This window comes from Giraffa tippelskirchi, chromosome 3 (assembly GCF_054371585.1).
Source record: "Giraffa tippelskirchi isolate mGirTip1 chromosome 3, T2T-mGirTip1v1.2.pri, whole genome shotgun sequence".
Lineage (NCBI taxonomy): Eukaryota > Metazoa > Chordata > Mammalia > Artiodactyla > Giraffidae > Giraffa > Giraffa tippelskirchi.
In genome coordinates this window covers 11,268,564-11,286,284 of record NC_137277.1, presented here as the reverse complement: position 1 = coordinate 11,286,284, position 17,721 = coordinate 11,268,564, and the positions used below count along the sequence as shown (strand labels likewise).

General features: G+C 48.1%; 1 protein-coding gene across 16 annotated transcripts in view; it reads right to left on the bottom strand.

Annotated features, from left to right (window-relative positions):
- RPTOR (regulatory associated protein of MTOR complex 1) overlaps positions 1 to 17,721 on the bottom strand; it is a 315,148-nt gene that overhangs the window by 91,385 nt on the left and 206,042 nt on the right. For all 16 annotated transcript variants that reach the window (XR_014078516.1, XM_081575767.1, XM_081575768.1 and 13 more), the window contains 3 exons: positions 11,188 to 11,288; positions 10,533 to 10,677; positions 1,661 to 1,736 (listed from right to left, as the gene is read on the bottom strand). Coding sequence is in view for 15 of the 16 variants with exons in the window: in XM_081575767.1 (XP_081431893.1) it covers positions 1,661 to 1,736; positions 10,533 to 10,677; positions 11,188 to 11,288 (322 nt within the window). In the remaining variant the exon portion in view is untranslated. The remainder of the gene's footprint in view (positions 1 to 1,660; positions 1,737 to 10,532; positions 10,678 to 11,187; positions 11,289 to 17,721) is intronic.

Sequence of the window (17,721 nt, the reverse complement as noted above, 5' to 3'; positions counted from 1 at the left end):
AGATGCAAGGTCAGTTCTGGCTTCCTTACAAGTGCATTAAAGGAAAGGTGGGTGGAGGTGGGGGAGCTGCTGGAGTGGGCACCGCAAACACTGGTGGAGAACCCAGCGGGGGGTAGACAGAATCTTGCTGCAGAATTCTTCCAACTTTGCTGTAGGTTTGAAAACGTTCATATTAAAATGGGAAAGATTCCAGCAATAAAGGAGGGGACGAAAGATAAGACAAAATTGAGAGGGAGGACCTCGTAGTCCAGTTACCCCAGTCTTGGAGGCACTGAAATCATCTCAGCGGTTAACAAACACACATAAAACACCCCCCACAGATATGCACACATGTACACACACCCAACAGAGAACACACACACCCATACCCCAAAGATACATGCAAGTAAAGTAAAGTCGCTCAGTCATGTCTGACTCTTTGCGACCCCATGGACAATAGCCTACTAGGCCCCTCTGTCCATGGGATTCTCCAGGCAAGAATACCGGAGTGCAGGCACACAAATATACATGCACATACACGACCCCCCCGCCGAGATACACACACACACACACACACACACACACACACACACACACACACACACACGCCCCTGAGTCAGTAAGGTTAAAAGCTTCCCTGATGATCGTGATGTGCACTAAAAATGAAAAGCCTTTGCAGTGAGATGTGGGTGCCTCTGACCTCAGTCAAGGCTGTGTGACTACACCAAAGGTCAGGAACCCGCATGTCCAGCAGGTACCATGTGCCAGGCTCTGCCCTCCAGTCCTCACATGCTCCTTGAATTGGATACAACTATAATTCCCATTTAAAAATAAGGAAACTGAGCTGCCCACTGCAGTCTCTTCAACAGGACCAGAGAAGACGGTGTGGAGAGAAAAAGCCAATGACTCCGACCTGCAAGCCCCACCCTCTATCCCCTTCAGGGGATGGCTTTGAGCCACCTGCTTCCTCCTACTCCCCCCAGCCCATTTACCCCCAGTGCCAAACACCTGCCCGGTCCCTTGGGGGGTCGGGGTTGGGGGATGTCTAACTATGTTCTAACTTGAGGGGTGGTTCTTGTCTTTTTCACAGGTTTCTTGAGAGAAGGGACTGGATCTCACCCACATGCACCCAGACGTGGTATCTGAGGCACAGCAAACATTCAGCAAATGAGGAAATCTTGAATAAAAACGGGGGCTGTACGGGGAAAGAAGGCAACAGGAGACCCTTGGTGAGCTGCTAGCAAGTCCTCTGGGGAGAGGAGAGACTCAGTTTGCCTCAGGAGCCACGAGTGAAACCAGATGAACTCAAGGACGACCAGACCACTAGCTAGGAAAAGCATCTGGGGACCAGACATCCCCTCAGGGCCAAGAGGCTCGAACATCGTTCACAGTGAAAAAGGCTGAGAACCTGGGATCAGGGAGCGCACATTAAGAAAAGCAGACCCATGACAACAACACTGTAGAGAAGATGTTTTTAAGAGCTGACCATTTCATAATCTAACTTTAAATAACCCCTGGTTGGTGCAATCTTTTAAGCTTCTGGCTAATGCATCTTCTCCCAGGTGGGTGAGGGCTGTCTCTGACACCCAAACAGGGACTTTGCAGGCCAGGTGGCCAGAGAAACAGCAGCAGGGACCATGCAGGATGCTCGGGGCGGGGGGTGGCTGTGGATGGGACTCACCCTAAACGCCGTGCCTTCTTCGATGATGGTCGGCAACTGGGAGAGACAGATGTCCACGGCCAGGTCCCAGGCTTGCCTGGGGAGAGAGCAGACAGGGACCCACGAAGCATTACTGACGGGCTCACCCACAGGGGCCCTGACAGCTGAGGAGCCTGTGAGTGGCTGAGTCAGGATGGAGCTGCCAGTGGAGGGCACAGGAGGCGAGGAACTCTCAGCTGGCAGCACTCTAAAGCCATTTTGTTGATGGCTTTTTGTTTTTTTTCTCTTCCAATTAAAAGGAGAAAGAGCTCAGGAAAAATAAAGGGACTTGTCCACGTTCTAACTAACACAGCCTCCGCCCCAACTTGAGCCCACCTAGCGCGGCAGCCTGCCCACAGACGGCAGCTGGGGCTCTGGGTGGCCGGACTGGGGCAGCATCACACATAAACTGGCCACAAAAGGCCGTAGTAAGGCTGAGGTGCTTCACCAGAGACAGGTCAGGTGGGGCTGGGAGAAAGGGTCTCCCCTGGCCCACCCACATCTAGAACTGCCCCCTGTCCTTGCAGCCGCAGTACCCCTCTGTGGGTGGTGGGAACCTGTGTCCAGTGCAAACCCCTGGGGATGAGATGGGTGGTGCCCTGTATGTGGGGAGGTGGCAGCCTCTTCGATGGATGGGCCTGGTCACCTTCTCCAACTTCCTGTGGTCCTGGACCCGGCTCCACCTGCTACAAGATGTGCAAGAAAAGGCCACGCTGAATGGGTCATGGCGTCACCTCCCAAGGGTCAGTTTCACCGCCTGTGAGGTGGGCTAATGATTCTGTCTCCTGCACAGGGTCCTGTGAAGACCTTAGCGGGTGGATGACATCAAGGGACATATACAGAGGCCTGCTGTTTCCCAGCAACATCTAACATTGATTCTAAACTGGACACAAACAAGCCTCTTCCTTTTTCTGTGGTCTCAATCTGAGAGTGGATTCCCAAGGATATAAAGAGTCTCTCACTCAGACCTCCCTGTCTTTTAGAAATGTGCTCCTCTTGGAAGTGATGGTCTGAACAAGGGGTTTTGTTTCTGGCATGGCAATCTCCTCCTCCTACAATGCCCTGACACATGCAAGGATTCCACGTTAGGTTTATTTAGACTAATAACTGCCTGTTTGTGTGCAAGAGTCTTCATAAATGGTCAAAACAGGAATGAAAAAGGAAAACATCCAGAAAAACAAAATGGAAGATGAACAGAAAGAGTAGAAAACTCTTTTTCGAGTATATGGAATATCTTTGTTTTGCCAGACTGGCCCCTTCTGCACAAGCCTGCCCTTCCCCCTCCAATCTAATTAAGAGGCAATCAGGAGATAATCAAAAGTGCCTCAAAGTACGGGCAATAAATAGCTCCCATATGCTCAATAAGTGCCCAGACTGCAGGCGAGATGGTTATTCTGTGGTGTTGAGGGAGCCACTTACTCTTTGTTAAGACAGAAGCAAAGTCAATTATTGTAATTAAGCTCTATGAAGATTTGTTGAATTTAATCAAATTAAAAGTTTCAACTTCAGGAGTTAGAAGAGGAAAAGTGAGCACCAGATGGGGGAGGTGTTGTGGGCAGGGGGGGTCTGGGGCAATTGGTGGTTTTGATACAGTCACTTCACTGTAGGGGGCATCAGGAAACTGCGCCTTCTGTACAGCAGGCTTCCGTGCCTTCTTTCAGAACCATCTCCTCAAATTCAGGAGGCAAGAAGAATTGTAAACCGTTAATAATATCCCTGCTGGGGTGTCCTAGACAGAGTATCAGAAACTAGGCTGCCCTGGCGAGACCAACTGCCCTCAGACCTCTCCAAGGAGCGAAACAAAACCTGAAGAAGCTGCAGCAGGCCCCGGGCAACAATCATCTGAGTGTGGCCTGTCTGGCCTGCCAACTCCTAAGGGCTGGCCCCCACCTGGGTCCAACTACTGAGGGTCGAGGCCTCTGCCAGCTGCACGTTTCTGTGCCAGAAAAGCAGCTCAGAGGAGACTCCTGGCCTGAAGGGAAGGAGGTCTCTTGCCTGCTTCACCGGGAGCGAGGAGGGGCCGTGTCCGCAGGAGCACAGCTGCCTAAGTGAGAGCGGATGGGGACAAGGGGCTTCGTTCAAGGCACTGAGGAGGACAGGGGAGGAGGGAGGATGTGGGGGAACACTGAAGACCTCCTGGACACCAAGTGGCCAAATAGACTCCCAGCACGCAGTGAGACTGCAGTGAGCCCCAGGCAGGGCCGGGACAGAGTGGCAGGCTGGCGCTGGGCAAGCTGGTCCCTCTACGGGGCCTGTGGTTGTTGACTGTACAAAATGAAAGGGTCAGGCTGAGGACCTCAGAGTTCCCATCAAGCCTTTGATCACATGGTGGCCTCTTCAACAGCACGACGGTACCCTCTGCTGAGCATCTATTCAGTTGGTTAAAACCGGCTACATTTTCTAGGGTAAAATCAAAACGAACTTGGAGTCTTAATTTGGGATTCTCACTAAGGGAAAGTGGGAAAGCGAGTCCTTAAAACCCTGAGCCGTGGTGGGGGGCTGCTGGCACCCAGGCGAGCGCGGAACTTGGGAGGTGTCTGCGTTCACACTTCCCACAGCCCTTGGGACCAGCCGCACCAGCTGCACCCCCGGAGGGAGGACCCCGGGCTCCCCGCCCCCGAGGCTCAGAGCAGCGGGGACCTGAGCCGTGGGCTGCTGATGAATCATGGCCTGGAGAACGTGCCATCCAGGCAAGAGCTTGGGTTTTCAGGAAACGGGCCTAAGATGGCAGGCACCCAAGGAGTGGGCCGTGAGGAGAGCCTTCCAAGAGCGCCCGGCTCCATCTGCACTGATCAGTCAGTCAGCCAGGCTCCCTTGATGGGAAGGAACGCACAGGTTATTACCGCGGAGGAACGCAAGGTTTCAGGACCTGCTGAAATTGAAAGTGAAGGCGAATGGCTCCCCAATGGCTTCACATCAAAAATTAAACAGGAGCCGGGCGCTGAGCATTTCATCATTGGCGTCCCCCGCCTGAAGCAAAGTGTGAACGCGTATGACTTCACGTTTTAACCTCAATTTTTGTTAGGCTTTCTTCTCTGCCTCCCCCTGCTGAAAATTCAGCCTCTCTGTCACCACCCAAGGAACACAGTAACTAGACGGTAAATTATTTATTCGGAATGCTCTAACTACCTTGGCTGTGCACTCCCTAGGGATGAACAGACTTTGGTCAATTTACCAGATGGGAGAAAGAGCTGTGGGCATTGTTGTCGAGGGTTTCATCACCTGAATGAGCTCTGCTAAAAGCCCATGGCAATGGTTCACCAGCCAGGAGCCTAGACCTCAGGGGTGGCTGGTGAACCCAAGTGCAGGAGAGCATGACCTTTCTGGTTTCCAGGCCTCACACACTCCTGCCTTTGCATCTGAGCTCACTGCCTGTTCCCTCATCACAGCTCTCCCACCTCCCCTAAGGACAGGACTGTGAGCTGAATGCCTGCCACCCATGACGGAGATCACACCCCCAGCCTCTGTAGACCAGGTGCCACACACAGCCGCTGGGGAGAGTGAGACCTATGTTGCTCAAGTGAGCCACTTGGCTATACAGGAAAGAGGAACAAACTCCTGTTTGTAAAGCCACTGGATCTGGTATTACCACCCAACCGGTATTCTTGTAAAGCCACTGGATCTGGTGTTACCAACTAACCGGTATTCTAATCACTACCTCTGTCTACCTCCAGGTGAGGAGGGAAAACACCTGGGGGTCTATCCATCCTAAGCAAGTCAGGGTCCCTTGACGAGGCTGCATGCCATATGCAGCTGCTTGACCTGGCGTTTATAACAAATATCTGTGGCCTCTGACTTGGCATGAGACAGTTCTGAATGATTTCATAAACAAACAAAAGGTTAGCACCCACACTGAGTGGTTTTCTCCTCCCCAGATCTACAACACGGTAGCAGGTCCAACTGGAGGGCTTGTCAAATTCCTAGCCCAAGTGCCATGACCCTCTGGGAGGAGCAGCTGTCCCTCTGATCAGTGGGGAGGCTCATCCTCTGGAGACCCAGGCCGTGGTGCTGCTTCTACGGAGAAGCCCCATGCTGAGAGGGTGCCGGCTGCTCTGGTTGGTCCCCATGTTGCAGGGACCTGCCATCTGGCTTCTGATCAACATTTCTCTTTCCCTGCATGATGATGTTCCTACAAGCATGTTACTTCTTCAATCTAAAGCCTGATTTTATATTCGATTCCAGATCAAAGTAGGTTAATGGTGTAATTTTCAACATTTTTAATGGGCTTGACTAACATTTATCTGGCTACAGGCTCAAGCTGGCACTGTTAGGAAGAACCCCATCGGGGGAGGATGTGTTACATGCCTGTGATTCTCCTCTCGTGAAATCTCATCTCCTCTGATTTCTGTATGAAAAACCCTAATTTAGACCTACCTATTTGGCATTTCTCAGAATATAAAGATCGGAAGCCATGATACTAGATTTCAGAAAAAGATCCCCACTTAGAGAACCTTTGGCTTTGGACACGCAGAGCAGGACAGGCCACGCCAAGACCTAGGTTAGCAGAGCACCCTGGCCTGGCTGCATCTGGTCCCCAAGCATTTAGTTTGGCCCTCAGAACGTTTTTTTAAACATGCTATATTAGATACCAACATTTTAAAATAAGGAAATTATAGGTGAGAATACAGATTTTTGGCTGCTCTTTAAAAGCTGCAGCTGGGACTCCATGATGCACACGATGCAGCCTGGCTCTCAACACACCACCACACTCCTTGACAACTCCCCTGCCTTTCATTTTGAGGTCTGAAGGCCACCCTCTCTGTGTCCCCCCCATTAAAGCCCCCACAGGATGTGAAGTGTCTGCCACGGGAGCAAAAGAGGGATGGAGAGATTTCCTACTGCCTGAGACCCTTCCTTCCACCCCAGTGGGGAACATACTCTGGGTGTCAGCCTGCTCTGCACCCTGCCTGTTTCAGAAAAGCCCTCTCTTCATGCCCACACCCTGACGGGGCTCTTCCCATAAGTGGTGGTGGACACGACACTAGGACCCACACAGTCCAACCCTGAGTCTGTGTCTGTGGTGACACAAGGGACATGTGTAAGGCTGGGTCACCAGTGCTTGATATTCAGTAGATGCTCAGGCATTACTTCATACCTTTCCTAGAATGGCTTTTTAATGATCTTTACAACGATCTTTACATGGTCTCCCAGTGTCCTGTGCATAGTGAGTGTGCAACTACATGCTAAATTAAATTATCACTGCAATTGGTGTTTCAGTAGCAATCCTGTGCATAGTAACAAACACAGGATGGAGTCAAACACATCTGAGTGATTTCCAATTTAGGGTTTTAATGAGCTCTTTCCACAACATTTAAAAAAAATCAAATACCAAATGAGATCAAGTGCAGGGAGTTCTACTAGTTACACTTTTTTTTTTCATGCAAAGAAGCACCCAATGATTCTTCTGTCTCCAGTTTTGTGTTTTTGACAAGGAATACTTCAACCTTAATGACTTAATATAAAAAAATAGCTTTAGTGTTTCAAAGGCTTAAAACATCTACATGTAGATTTTTAATTACAGAAGTAATATCTGTCAACTTTTAAAAGAGAGCATTCTTACTCCAATCCTCTGGTCCTGGTATTAACACCATTAGCATCTTGTTATCATTCTACCTAGCCCTTTTCCCCATGCATAATGTAGAAGTAATTATATTGCTGATACAGTCTGGTGTTCTGTTTTTGTCATTTAACATATATTTTGCATAATAATAAATAATCATCATAAACAAAATTTTAAGCTGGCTTACATTTTTTCAAGTACATGTATCTCAAATACATCCTCGTTCTATTAGGTACTGGGGCTGCCTCTGGCTTCCCTTCTTATAGCTAACATTCTGACAAACAGCTTTCCTTGTCAAAGCCTCTCTGACTGTCTCACCAGTCCCATTCCTTGGTTCTTCTTCAGCAATCTGCTTAGTCCTCCTCCTGAGCTGGGATGGGCAGATGCAAAGTGGATGGGGCAGCAGGGGCTGGAGTGAAGTGGCAGATGTCAGGGTCCAGCACTGCCAGGTAGGAAATGTGCTGGTCAGGTCAGGAGTCAGGCTGCCTCCCCATCCAGGGAGGTGATCCCAGGAAACTTCCCTCTCAGTATCCTACACTGACCCCGCTCTGAGTCCATTTCCCATGGACCCCAGCATGCAACAACCAGAATTTGCCTAAAAGGAAGCGGGGAAGGTATCAGGCTACAGACCATGCTTTGCAGGATGGTGGACCATGCAGCCTGAGGGACTAGACTGTACTCAAGTCCTAGGGAGCTTATCAGCTGCAGAGGGGCCCTGGAGTGTGCAGGCAGGTTGGAACCAGGCAAACAGAAAGACCCAAAGGTGCATGTATGACTGCTAGCTATTTCACATACCCTGGGAGACCAGAGGATCTTTCCCTGCATTTATTTGGGCCTCTGTGGGTTGCTGTATTAGCTCACATTTCTCTGCACAACAAATATATACAAATGAGGATCTGTTTTATGAGGTTCACGGAGAGCTAAACTCGCAGGTGAGAGGGCCATACTCCTAGTTTTCGAGGCAGGCATGGAAATCAATAAAAGAGATGGGCAGGATTATGAGATGCTGCTGTTAGCATTTGGGCCTTGTACTAAACAGTATTTACGCAAATTCCAGGAATCAGACATGTTCTAAGAGGCCAGTACTAGCGAAAGATCTGTGGGTTGATGAAGAGAGACAGGTGTCACTGTTCTGTACTGTCCTCTCCAGGTGCCTCCTCTCCGAGTCCTGTTCTCTTGCTGCCATCTTCCCTGCCTGTTCTGTCTGCTCTCAGCTCTGGCTCTGGTCCTTCTTCTCTTCTCCAGGACCACATGCTGTTTATGACTCGATGCAGCTGAGCACACCTTAGAAGAGGCAGTTTCACATCCAGAGAAACATGCACACAAAGAAGACTGTCCCATGGACTTGCCACTGGGTGGGCAACAAGGTGGAGAGGAGGACTTAGGCTGCCTCTTGCTAAAAGCTGGTGCCCTGTGTCCATCCTGTACTTCCACCTCCTGGGGGATCTGCTTGGCCAGTAGCCCAAGTGACCACAGTGGCCCAGCAGGCCCTGGGTGGCTGGTGTGAGGCCCATTTCCTGTGGTTTAAGTAGTTTTCTATCCATGACTAGACACAGTACCGACCCTGTTCAGCTCTTTTTCCTTTTTCTTTCCTCTTTAATAAGACATATTTTATAAAAACCTGGTTCAAAAGTAATAGAACTTAAGGCATCGCTTTTTTTTTTTAAACAGGATAAGGCTGTTTTGAGGATTTTCTCTTCCAGAAATGTGGGTCTTCTTTCTAATTATTCATCCTAAGCATTAGAGAGGCTTTTCAATCCCCTTCCCCCCACCCCCGCTCCTAGTTCTAATCTTCAGGAGGGAAGGAAGCTGCATCGGCTGTTCTGCCAGTCTGTTCTCACAGGATCTAAACAGCTGCACAGTGACTGTTCCATGGCGGTCTACTCCTATTCCTCTGTTTCTTCATAACTTGTTCTCTAGTTTATGCTACAAGCTCTTACAAACGATATGGATGAGGCATGTTTTAACCTGATTTCTGTTTACAGTCTGGCACTTGGGCAGCATAGTGCATCTTGATTTATCTCATACATAAAAATGCTGATTTCTGATATTCCTCAAGTGGATGAGAGGAGGGGAGTTTACCAACTCCTTCTTGGTTCTCAGGGTTTCTAGAGTCAGGGGAAAGTGGTCATGTACATATTTAAAAAGAAAAAAACCACCACTCCAAATAAACCTGAAAATACACCATAAAGTGGTTTTTGCTGTTGTTCAGTCGCTAAGTTATGTCCAACTCTTTGTGACCCCATGGACTACAGCATGCCAGGCTTCCCTGTCCTTCATTATCTCCCAGAATTTGCTCAAACTCACATCCAACCATCTCATCCTTTGTTGCCCTCTTTTCCTCCTGCCCTCAATCTTTCCCAGTATCAGAGAAGTGGTTTTTAGGGCTAAACAGAAGTGAATTACTCTTCTAAAATATTTTGTATTAGGGTTTCTCCCAGATGGATGTAACTAAGACTCATTTTCCTTTGTTACTGCCCCTTTTTAGTACGTCCTCAAACTCTACTTGTGTCACAAAAGCATGGAAACGAGAAGAAACCAAATGCCTTCAGATATAATGTCTAGATTCAAGACAATTTCCATTAATGTTGTTATAATACTGTGCTTACTACTAGCAGTAGTGTAAGGAACAGAAACCCAGTTTTGAAGGAAATTTATAATCAATATAAAAGTGTCATAGAGATCATACTCATGTGTGTGTGAGAGTGTGTGTATATGTGCACGTGTGTATGAAATAAGCATGCAAATGACCTGGTCGTGAACCCAGTATTCAATCTCTGGAGCAATCCTGGACGTACTTCATGAACTCAGCTGGCAGTTTCTTTCCTCAGTACCAACCCTTACAGAGCCAGAAACTCACCCCTGGGCCCTCTCCATCTGAGCCATGAACCACAGGGCCTCTGGAGGCGCTGGTCCCGTTCAGCCTTGGAAGACCCTCAGAGACATCTGCCCTTCTGCAGGGGACTCAGGAAGAGCTGAGTGCCCGACCCAGGACTCCACGCTTGGAGACACGTCTTCCTATTTTGCTCAGGTAATTCCCTTACACTTGGACTATCTCAGAAATAGCAGGGACTCCCCTGGTGGTTCAGTGGTTAAGAATCCGCCTTGTACTGCAGGGGACGTGGGTTTGATCCCCGGTTGAAGAATGAAGATCCCACACACTGTGGAGGAATTAAGCCTATGTGCCATAACTAAGACCTGATGCAGCCAAATTAAAAAAAAAAAAAGAAAGAAAGAAATGGAAAAACCATGGTCCTTAGAGAGCCTGACACTGGTCCGGCAAGAAACACTTACCACATGGCGTGCATGTATGTGGGGGGTAGGCGTGGACTGCTGACAGGGGTGCAGTTATATGATCTCATGATTCTTTCTGCCAATAAAAAATTTCGAAACAGACTAGCCACCAACAGGTCCTGTCTGAAGAGCTTTTGGAAGAGATCTGAGGGCAGAGAAAAGATAAAAATTTGTCTTCAGTGACTCATGCCCAGCATTTAAAGCCAAATATACAAACTTACTTCTATCAGAATTTGCCACAAGCAAGTTGGGACTGACACGCACATTTTCCACTAACAGTAACCTACATCTGTTACATCTGTTAAATATGTAACTTGAACAAACAGTAGAATCCAAGCAACTATCAACAAAAAACACAAACGCTCCTTATACTACAGTAGTAACTGCAGTTGTAAGAAATATGGATGGTGTGTTCCATAAAGACAGATGAGCCTTGAATCTGCCCTGAAAACACTAAGGGCCAAAGCAGATGCTTCTCTAGACTCACTTCATCCTCGAAGAACCTCTGGGGTTCCTGCCCTCTCCCGCCCTTCCCCTCCGGTTTCTTCAGAGGGGATCACGGTCCTCCCTTCTGACGTCTCTCACACCCCAGCGCCAGAGTCTCCCGACTCCGGGGCAGCAGCCCTCCCGCCAGCCCACAGCTGGGCGGCCTCACCCCGAGGAAGCACGTTCCATGCAATCGTGTCTGTGATGGCTGTGAAGATCCAGTTCAGCTCGCCCAGGGGGGTCCTCCTGTCATTCAGCCGCCCAGGAATCCTAGAAAACAAAACAGCCACAGTGACAGAGACGGGTGGTGGAGGCAGGAGGCGGTGGGAAAAGAAGGAGTGAGGAGACAGCACATCAGACCAGGGGTTGGGGAGGCTTGGCCATGCTGGGAGGACCTCTGTGCCTCACTGGGATTTTTGAGACTCCTGGACGTCCAACCTCACATCTTAAGTTCAGCCTCCACTTCGCTTTCTTCTCCTCCCCATCTACACAAAAGGAGCAGGTGTGCCCCCTCCAGCATTCATGTGTGACGGCAGGCGCAAAGCAACTCTGACCAGGGGAGCCCCTGGGGCCCTGGAGCCCACCACAGGCTTGCTCTCAGCTTCTGGGTGGACTGGCCCTGCACCCGAATCAAGACACTCCTGTCGGGCTGGACACAAGTCACTTTCCAAAAGCCAAGGGCAAAGGCCAGAACTCCTCTGTGGGCCCAGCTCTTCACCACACATTCACCTGTGCAACATTAAACAAACTTACTCAGGCCTAGATTCTACCTCTTAAGTTCACAGAGCAAGCATCGCTGGGCTGAAAATGCCAGTGGTGAGGACATGAGAGGCAGGCCAGCTGTGGCCCAGGCCTCCCAGTGGGGCATGTAAGGGGAGCTGGGCTTACTTCCCCACCCCCACAGGGAAATTTGAACATAGCAAGACAAAACCCAATGGACGACTAGGCAATACTCTTGAGTGGTGCTCCGCTTGTGGCCACTCACATACGACACCTTGGGCGTGTATGGTGGCACAATCCTTCAGGTCTGTATCCTTTCCTCAGTAAGTCTGCTCCGAGGAATCAGTCTTGAACCAGAAATGAAGAATGTGGAAACAAGATATATTTTTCCAGTGTTTTATTTATAACAGTGAAAAGGCAGAAACTACCTATGTGACCAATAATAAAGAAATGATTAATTATGGAACAACCACGATGAAATAACTACAAGCTAGTAAACTGTTGTTTATGAATATTTTAATGATATGGGGAAAAGACTGCTTTGTAACATTAAGTAAAGAAGTGGGACAAATAACCATGCTGACATAATTACACTGAACACCCCCAAGGAGAGCTGATCAGGAGGAAAGCCCCGCAGTGAGGCAGTGGTGACACTCTCCCTGCTCACCTGCCTCCTCGCCCTGGCAGCTGGTGGGCAGCTGGTGGAGACAGGACAGCGTTCTTGGACAAAGGAAGGTCTGCTGAGGTTTACTTTCAAACTAAGACCAAGGATGTCAGAGGCACGAACAGTGCCCCTTGAGTCAGGTGAAGCGACACAGCTGAGCCATCAGAGGAGCGGAGGCCACTCTTTGTCAGGTGGAGGTCAGTGTGCATTTAGGTGGGTTTTGAAAATCCTCACCTTATGACAATCGCCGGCGGATAATTACAAAACTAGACTCCCACTAAGATCTCCTGAAAATTCTACTGATGTTTTTTCTCTAAGCTCATCATGAAACCATAGACCAAGCCATCTGCCCAACTGATTCCAGACAACCTGGGAATCATTGAAACTTAACAATCAACCAATTGAGACCCACCTTCTGCATTCGGCAGCCCGGAATGGATGACAACTGGGAAGTGAATCCCACTTCCCTTTCTTTCCACATCATTCAGAATTAAGTCACTTCAGAAACTACTTGTTCCTGTTTTCCTTTCTGTATTTGATCCTAAGGAATAGCAAAACCCAACCCACTCTGGAAGCCATATGGGTCAGCAATGCAGGACCACAAAGAAAGGTTCAGCACAGAGCATCAAGTCCAGGACAAATTTCGTTACTAAAGTTTCTTTCACCTGTACCCTCCCCCCAATTTCATTAATAATCAAAGTGGTTCTTTGAAAAGTTAAACCCACAGTGTTAATCACAGACTAGCTTTTACATGAAAAGCACACGATTTCATAATTTAGGGCTTCCCTGGGGTCCAGTGGTTAAGAATCTGCCTGACAAGGCAGAGGACATGGGTTTGATCCCTGGTCCGGGAGGATCCTACATGCTTCAGAGCAACTAAGCCCGTGAGCCTGCATGCTGTAACTATTGAAGACTGTGCATCTAGAGTCCATGCTCTGCAATGAGAAGCCACTGCAATGAGAAACCCCCACACAAGTAGAGAGTAGCTCCCGCTAGTCACAACTAGAGAAAGCCCGTGCACAGCAATGAACACAAAGCACAGCCATAAGTTAATTAATACATTAATTAATTAAAATTTTAAAGAAAAAGAATTTAAAGTTATAGTTTAGGAACAGATGATAGAATTGGGAGATGAGGAAAAACGACTCTAGTCCCAGCTGTGCCTGTCTGGGTAACTTCTGGCGTCTTGTTCCTCTGCTCTGATTCACCCAGACTAACCTCATATGCAAAATGGGGACGGAAATAAAGTGGATAGCACTTCAAAAGGAGACGCAGGAGACACTTCCTTGGAAAATGCATGCCACCTCCTCAGACTCCCCATCACCGCTATCAGGCGTTGGATTTATTCTCACCTCCCCCGACATCTGGGCTCACCTACGGCTTTCAGCATTGCCTGCCATCTGGAGCCTGACTCTAGCAATGGCCACTCAGCTTCTGGATCCTACAAAATAACCCAACACAAGGTACCTGCCTTCACCTTTTGCTTGCTGTCTTCACAGCCCAAATTTAACCACGTCTAAAATCAAGCTCATCCTCATTATTGCCATCTTCTTCTCCCCTGTAGTATGTACCCTCGCTCCAAGGCCCCCATGGATTCCCTTTTGTCAGAGCTTGAACCCTCAGAGACACGGCCCACTCATCTCTGCCCCAAGTGCAGCTCATGTTTCCTGCTTCTTGCAAGGCATCTCTTTTATTGCCTTTTGCTCATCACTCCCACTGCAAAGGTATCCTCAACAGCCTTCTTGATCCAATTCATACTGGGCAGGGTGATGGCCCTTAGTATAACTTTATTAAAAAATCTACAGGGTTCTTTGCTTACTGCTGCAGTGTTTCCAAATGACATTTTAGTTCCCTCTACTTCAACAAAATCTTGCTAGGAATTAAGGAAAGCAGAATTCTGATGGCTGGAAGGGTGAGGACTGGGAGCCACCAGCTTCTTAGCAGCCTGTGCCTCCCTTAGATGGCCACTGTGAGTTCTCCAAGGAGCAAGGGCGAAACCACTGTCATTGGAGTTAGGTAGAAAATTCCCAGTTGGCTTCAATGCCATCAGTTTGACACATTAAACTTTGAAACTTGTTCCCTCTGGTCAGGTCCATAACCTCACAGTTGGACAAAAACATCAAACTCGATCTCCTTTCATTTGCCCACTTGGAATAGCCTCCCACCTGCCTTGGGCTGGTTCTGGTTCAGTCTTCACAAGCAAAGCCCACCTCCCTGTCCATGAAGACATCTTGACCATGACAGCCTGTGCTCAGGTCCATTGCAACAGCATCTCCCTTGAAATTCCTCTGGCAGTCTACTGATCACTTACTTTTCTTCTTTTCATTTATTCACCATTGCTCCATGCATGTTGATTATCTGTGTAACTAGGTAATAAATTCCTTGTGAGCAATGACTTAGTTTCCTCGATATAAATCAATTTCATAGATTCTGGTGGAGTGCTGAGCACACGCACGAGCTCACAGCCCACACATCTGACTCATGTTACTTCCCTGCTTAAGAACAGCTGCTCACACTTGGCCAGCAGCTCCCCAAACTCCATGAGGTTGTATGGCTGACATGGAGAGCCACTGCCCAGATCCCCAAGAGAGGCTGGCTGCTCAACAGGGGGGGTGTATTCAGGGACACTGTCCAGCTAGGAAATGAAGCTGTCTCAGCTGTCAGACACCCTGGGGCTGAGATGTGGGGCTTCCCCAGGCAGCCCATGCTTAGCAGCCCAGCCTCGTGGCCGCTGCTTCCTTGTCTCCCTCTGTGCTTTTCCTCAGTAAGCTTGTGTCCCTTGTCTCCATGTCTGCCCCCATCAACCAGCCAGCAGTGTGGTCTGGGGTAGATGTCAGGACTCTGCTTCTGCAGGTTCCTTTCTACATCTCCCCGGCTTTCTCTCTCACCAACAAGCCAAAGTCCAGCAACATGGAACTTGTCTTCCTCAAACAGCCCACGTGCCCATGGACCTGGGCAGACACCCCTCTGCCTTCCTGGCTCAGGAGATCAGAGCAATTCTGATATTCTGCCTCTTTCCTCATTTCTGCCAAGGGGCCCCCCAGGGTTTCAGGTTCTGCCCTGAGGCCCCAACAGCATCCATGGACGACAGCTGGTGTGTGGGCTACGTCTCCCACTAGGCTCAGGGCTCTTGGCCGGCAGGCCCACGTGCTTCCTCGTGCTAACCCAGTGCTCAGCACACAGTGTCTAATGCACAACAGGTGCCCCATTCATATTTGATAAGTGAGAAGATGGATCCCTGCTGGATGATCACAGCTTTGTGAAAATAAACACTAAGTGAAAAACTATGGTTTCCAAGAAAATGACGCAAACTCACTAAACACACTGGAGAAGGCAATGGCACCCCACTCCAGTCCTCTTGCCTGGAAAATCCCATGGACGGAGGAGCCTGGTGGGCTGCCCGTCTATGGGGTCGCACAGAGTCAGACACGACCGAAGCGACTTAGTAGCAGCAGCAGCACTAAACACACTCATGTGATAATACAAAGATCACCCCAAATTTCATGATCAAAGGACCAACAGAAACATTCTGGTGCCCATTCCTCCAGATATCTCTTAATGCACAAAATCAAATAACCTTAATTGCACTGAAATAACAATATGAAAAGAGTTGCCACATTTCTAAAACGTTTACATGTTTTAAAAACATCCACAAATATGCTTAGGAAAAAAGTCTGGGAGGGTCTGCATCAAAGCAGTAACAATGATTATCTTGGCATGGTGGAGATTATGGATGATTTTAATTTATTTTGCTTATCTGTATTCAATAATACATATGCTAAAAACACACTGCTTGAATAATAAAGAAAAATGAAAATTAAAAAAAAAAAATTTTAAATTTTTGGCTGCACCACGCAGCATATGGGATCTTAATTCCCTGACCAAAGATCGAATCTGCAACCCTGCATTGTTAGCATGGAGTCCTAACCACTGGACCACCAGGGAAGTCCCTGAAACTTTTTTTTTAATACGAGGGAAACTAAGCAAGTTTCCTGAAAAGAGAAAATATTTGGAAACTGCATGATTTTATGAATTTACATTATCTCATATTCAGTTCAAATAAAGTAGGATATACCATAAGTCTGTTTAAATGGCTTCATGTAAATGATGCTGCAGAGAACCTTCGGCTAAATCGTTTACTCGATGCATATAATTCATTACTTAGAAATGCTCTGGAACTAAGAAAATAGGAGTGAACCCAGCAATGTCTTTTTAAAATAATTCTTTTGAATATCCAGGTCAGTACACACTGGTCAGATGCTTGGTTAGACAAAGTCAGATACATGAGACCAGGGATCTCAATGTGCTGGGTAAGAGACAGCACTCACGACATCATCAGGAGTCCCTGAATATGTGTGCAGGTACATTTTCTCAATCAATTAATGCCATACTGAAACCAGACACACACACACACAATCATCAATCATTCTAAAAACTCAGCTGAACAGGAGAAGAAAACTACTTGACATAAATGAAGGTTGGGAACTTCTGCCCTCGATAGCACATTTTGTGACATATTTCTTCATATGCTGGCATTTTGCTGAACCAGACCAAGCCATGTCTCTATAATATTCCTTTCCAATGTCTTTTTATTTTAAATTGTATACAATTCAACACTCTAATATTATCTGTATTTCTTATTACTCAGTGCCTTTTTTTCCTTTTAGCCAGTCATAGATTTCAAGTGATGATCATCCAAGTCTATTTCGGTGTGCATGAAACCTGCAGCTTGTAAAATGTGACATGGTTTGTTTACAGCCTGAATAGTTTGCTGTTTTACAGAAGTTCCCCTTTAACTGGACTGCAGGACTACATCTGAGTAGTCAGGAGAAAGGAAGTGAGAAACATGCAGCAAGAAAGCCTGGTTGGAAATGGAGCCGCACTTGTTTAAATGCAGAAAGCCTGTGGATACACTGCACTCAGCTCTCAGCACTCACTCAGAGACACTTGACTGTGCAGTCACTGGGACGCTCTCTCAGAGCTGAGTCAGCTAGGCCCTAAATTACATCTGCAAAGCCTGGGGCATGCGATTCAATTATTTTCTTAGGGTTTAGATGACGTCATCTTCCTGACAATGGTAGATGAGGTGACTCAGGCCATTCACCCACTGAGAACAACCAGACGTGCTGTGTGTGTGCGCACGTGTGAAAATCTTTTTGAAGGCAATGGAAGACTGGCAAGGCTGTGCAGAATCGTGAGGCCGGAACCTGAGAGGGGCAAGCCCCAGGCTTAAGCTGGCACTTGGGGTTCCATGTATCCCGGAGGCGCCTGGCAACTCTGAGAGGCAGAGAGCCTGAGCTGAGCTTGGCGGACTCACAG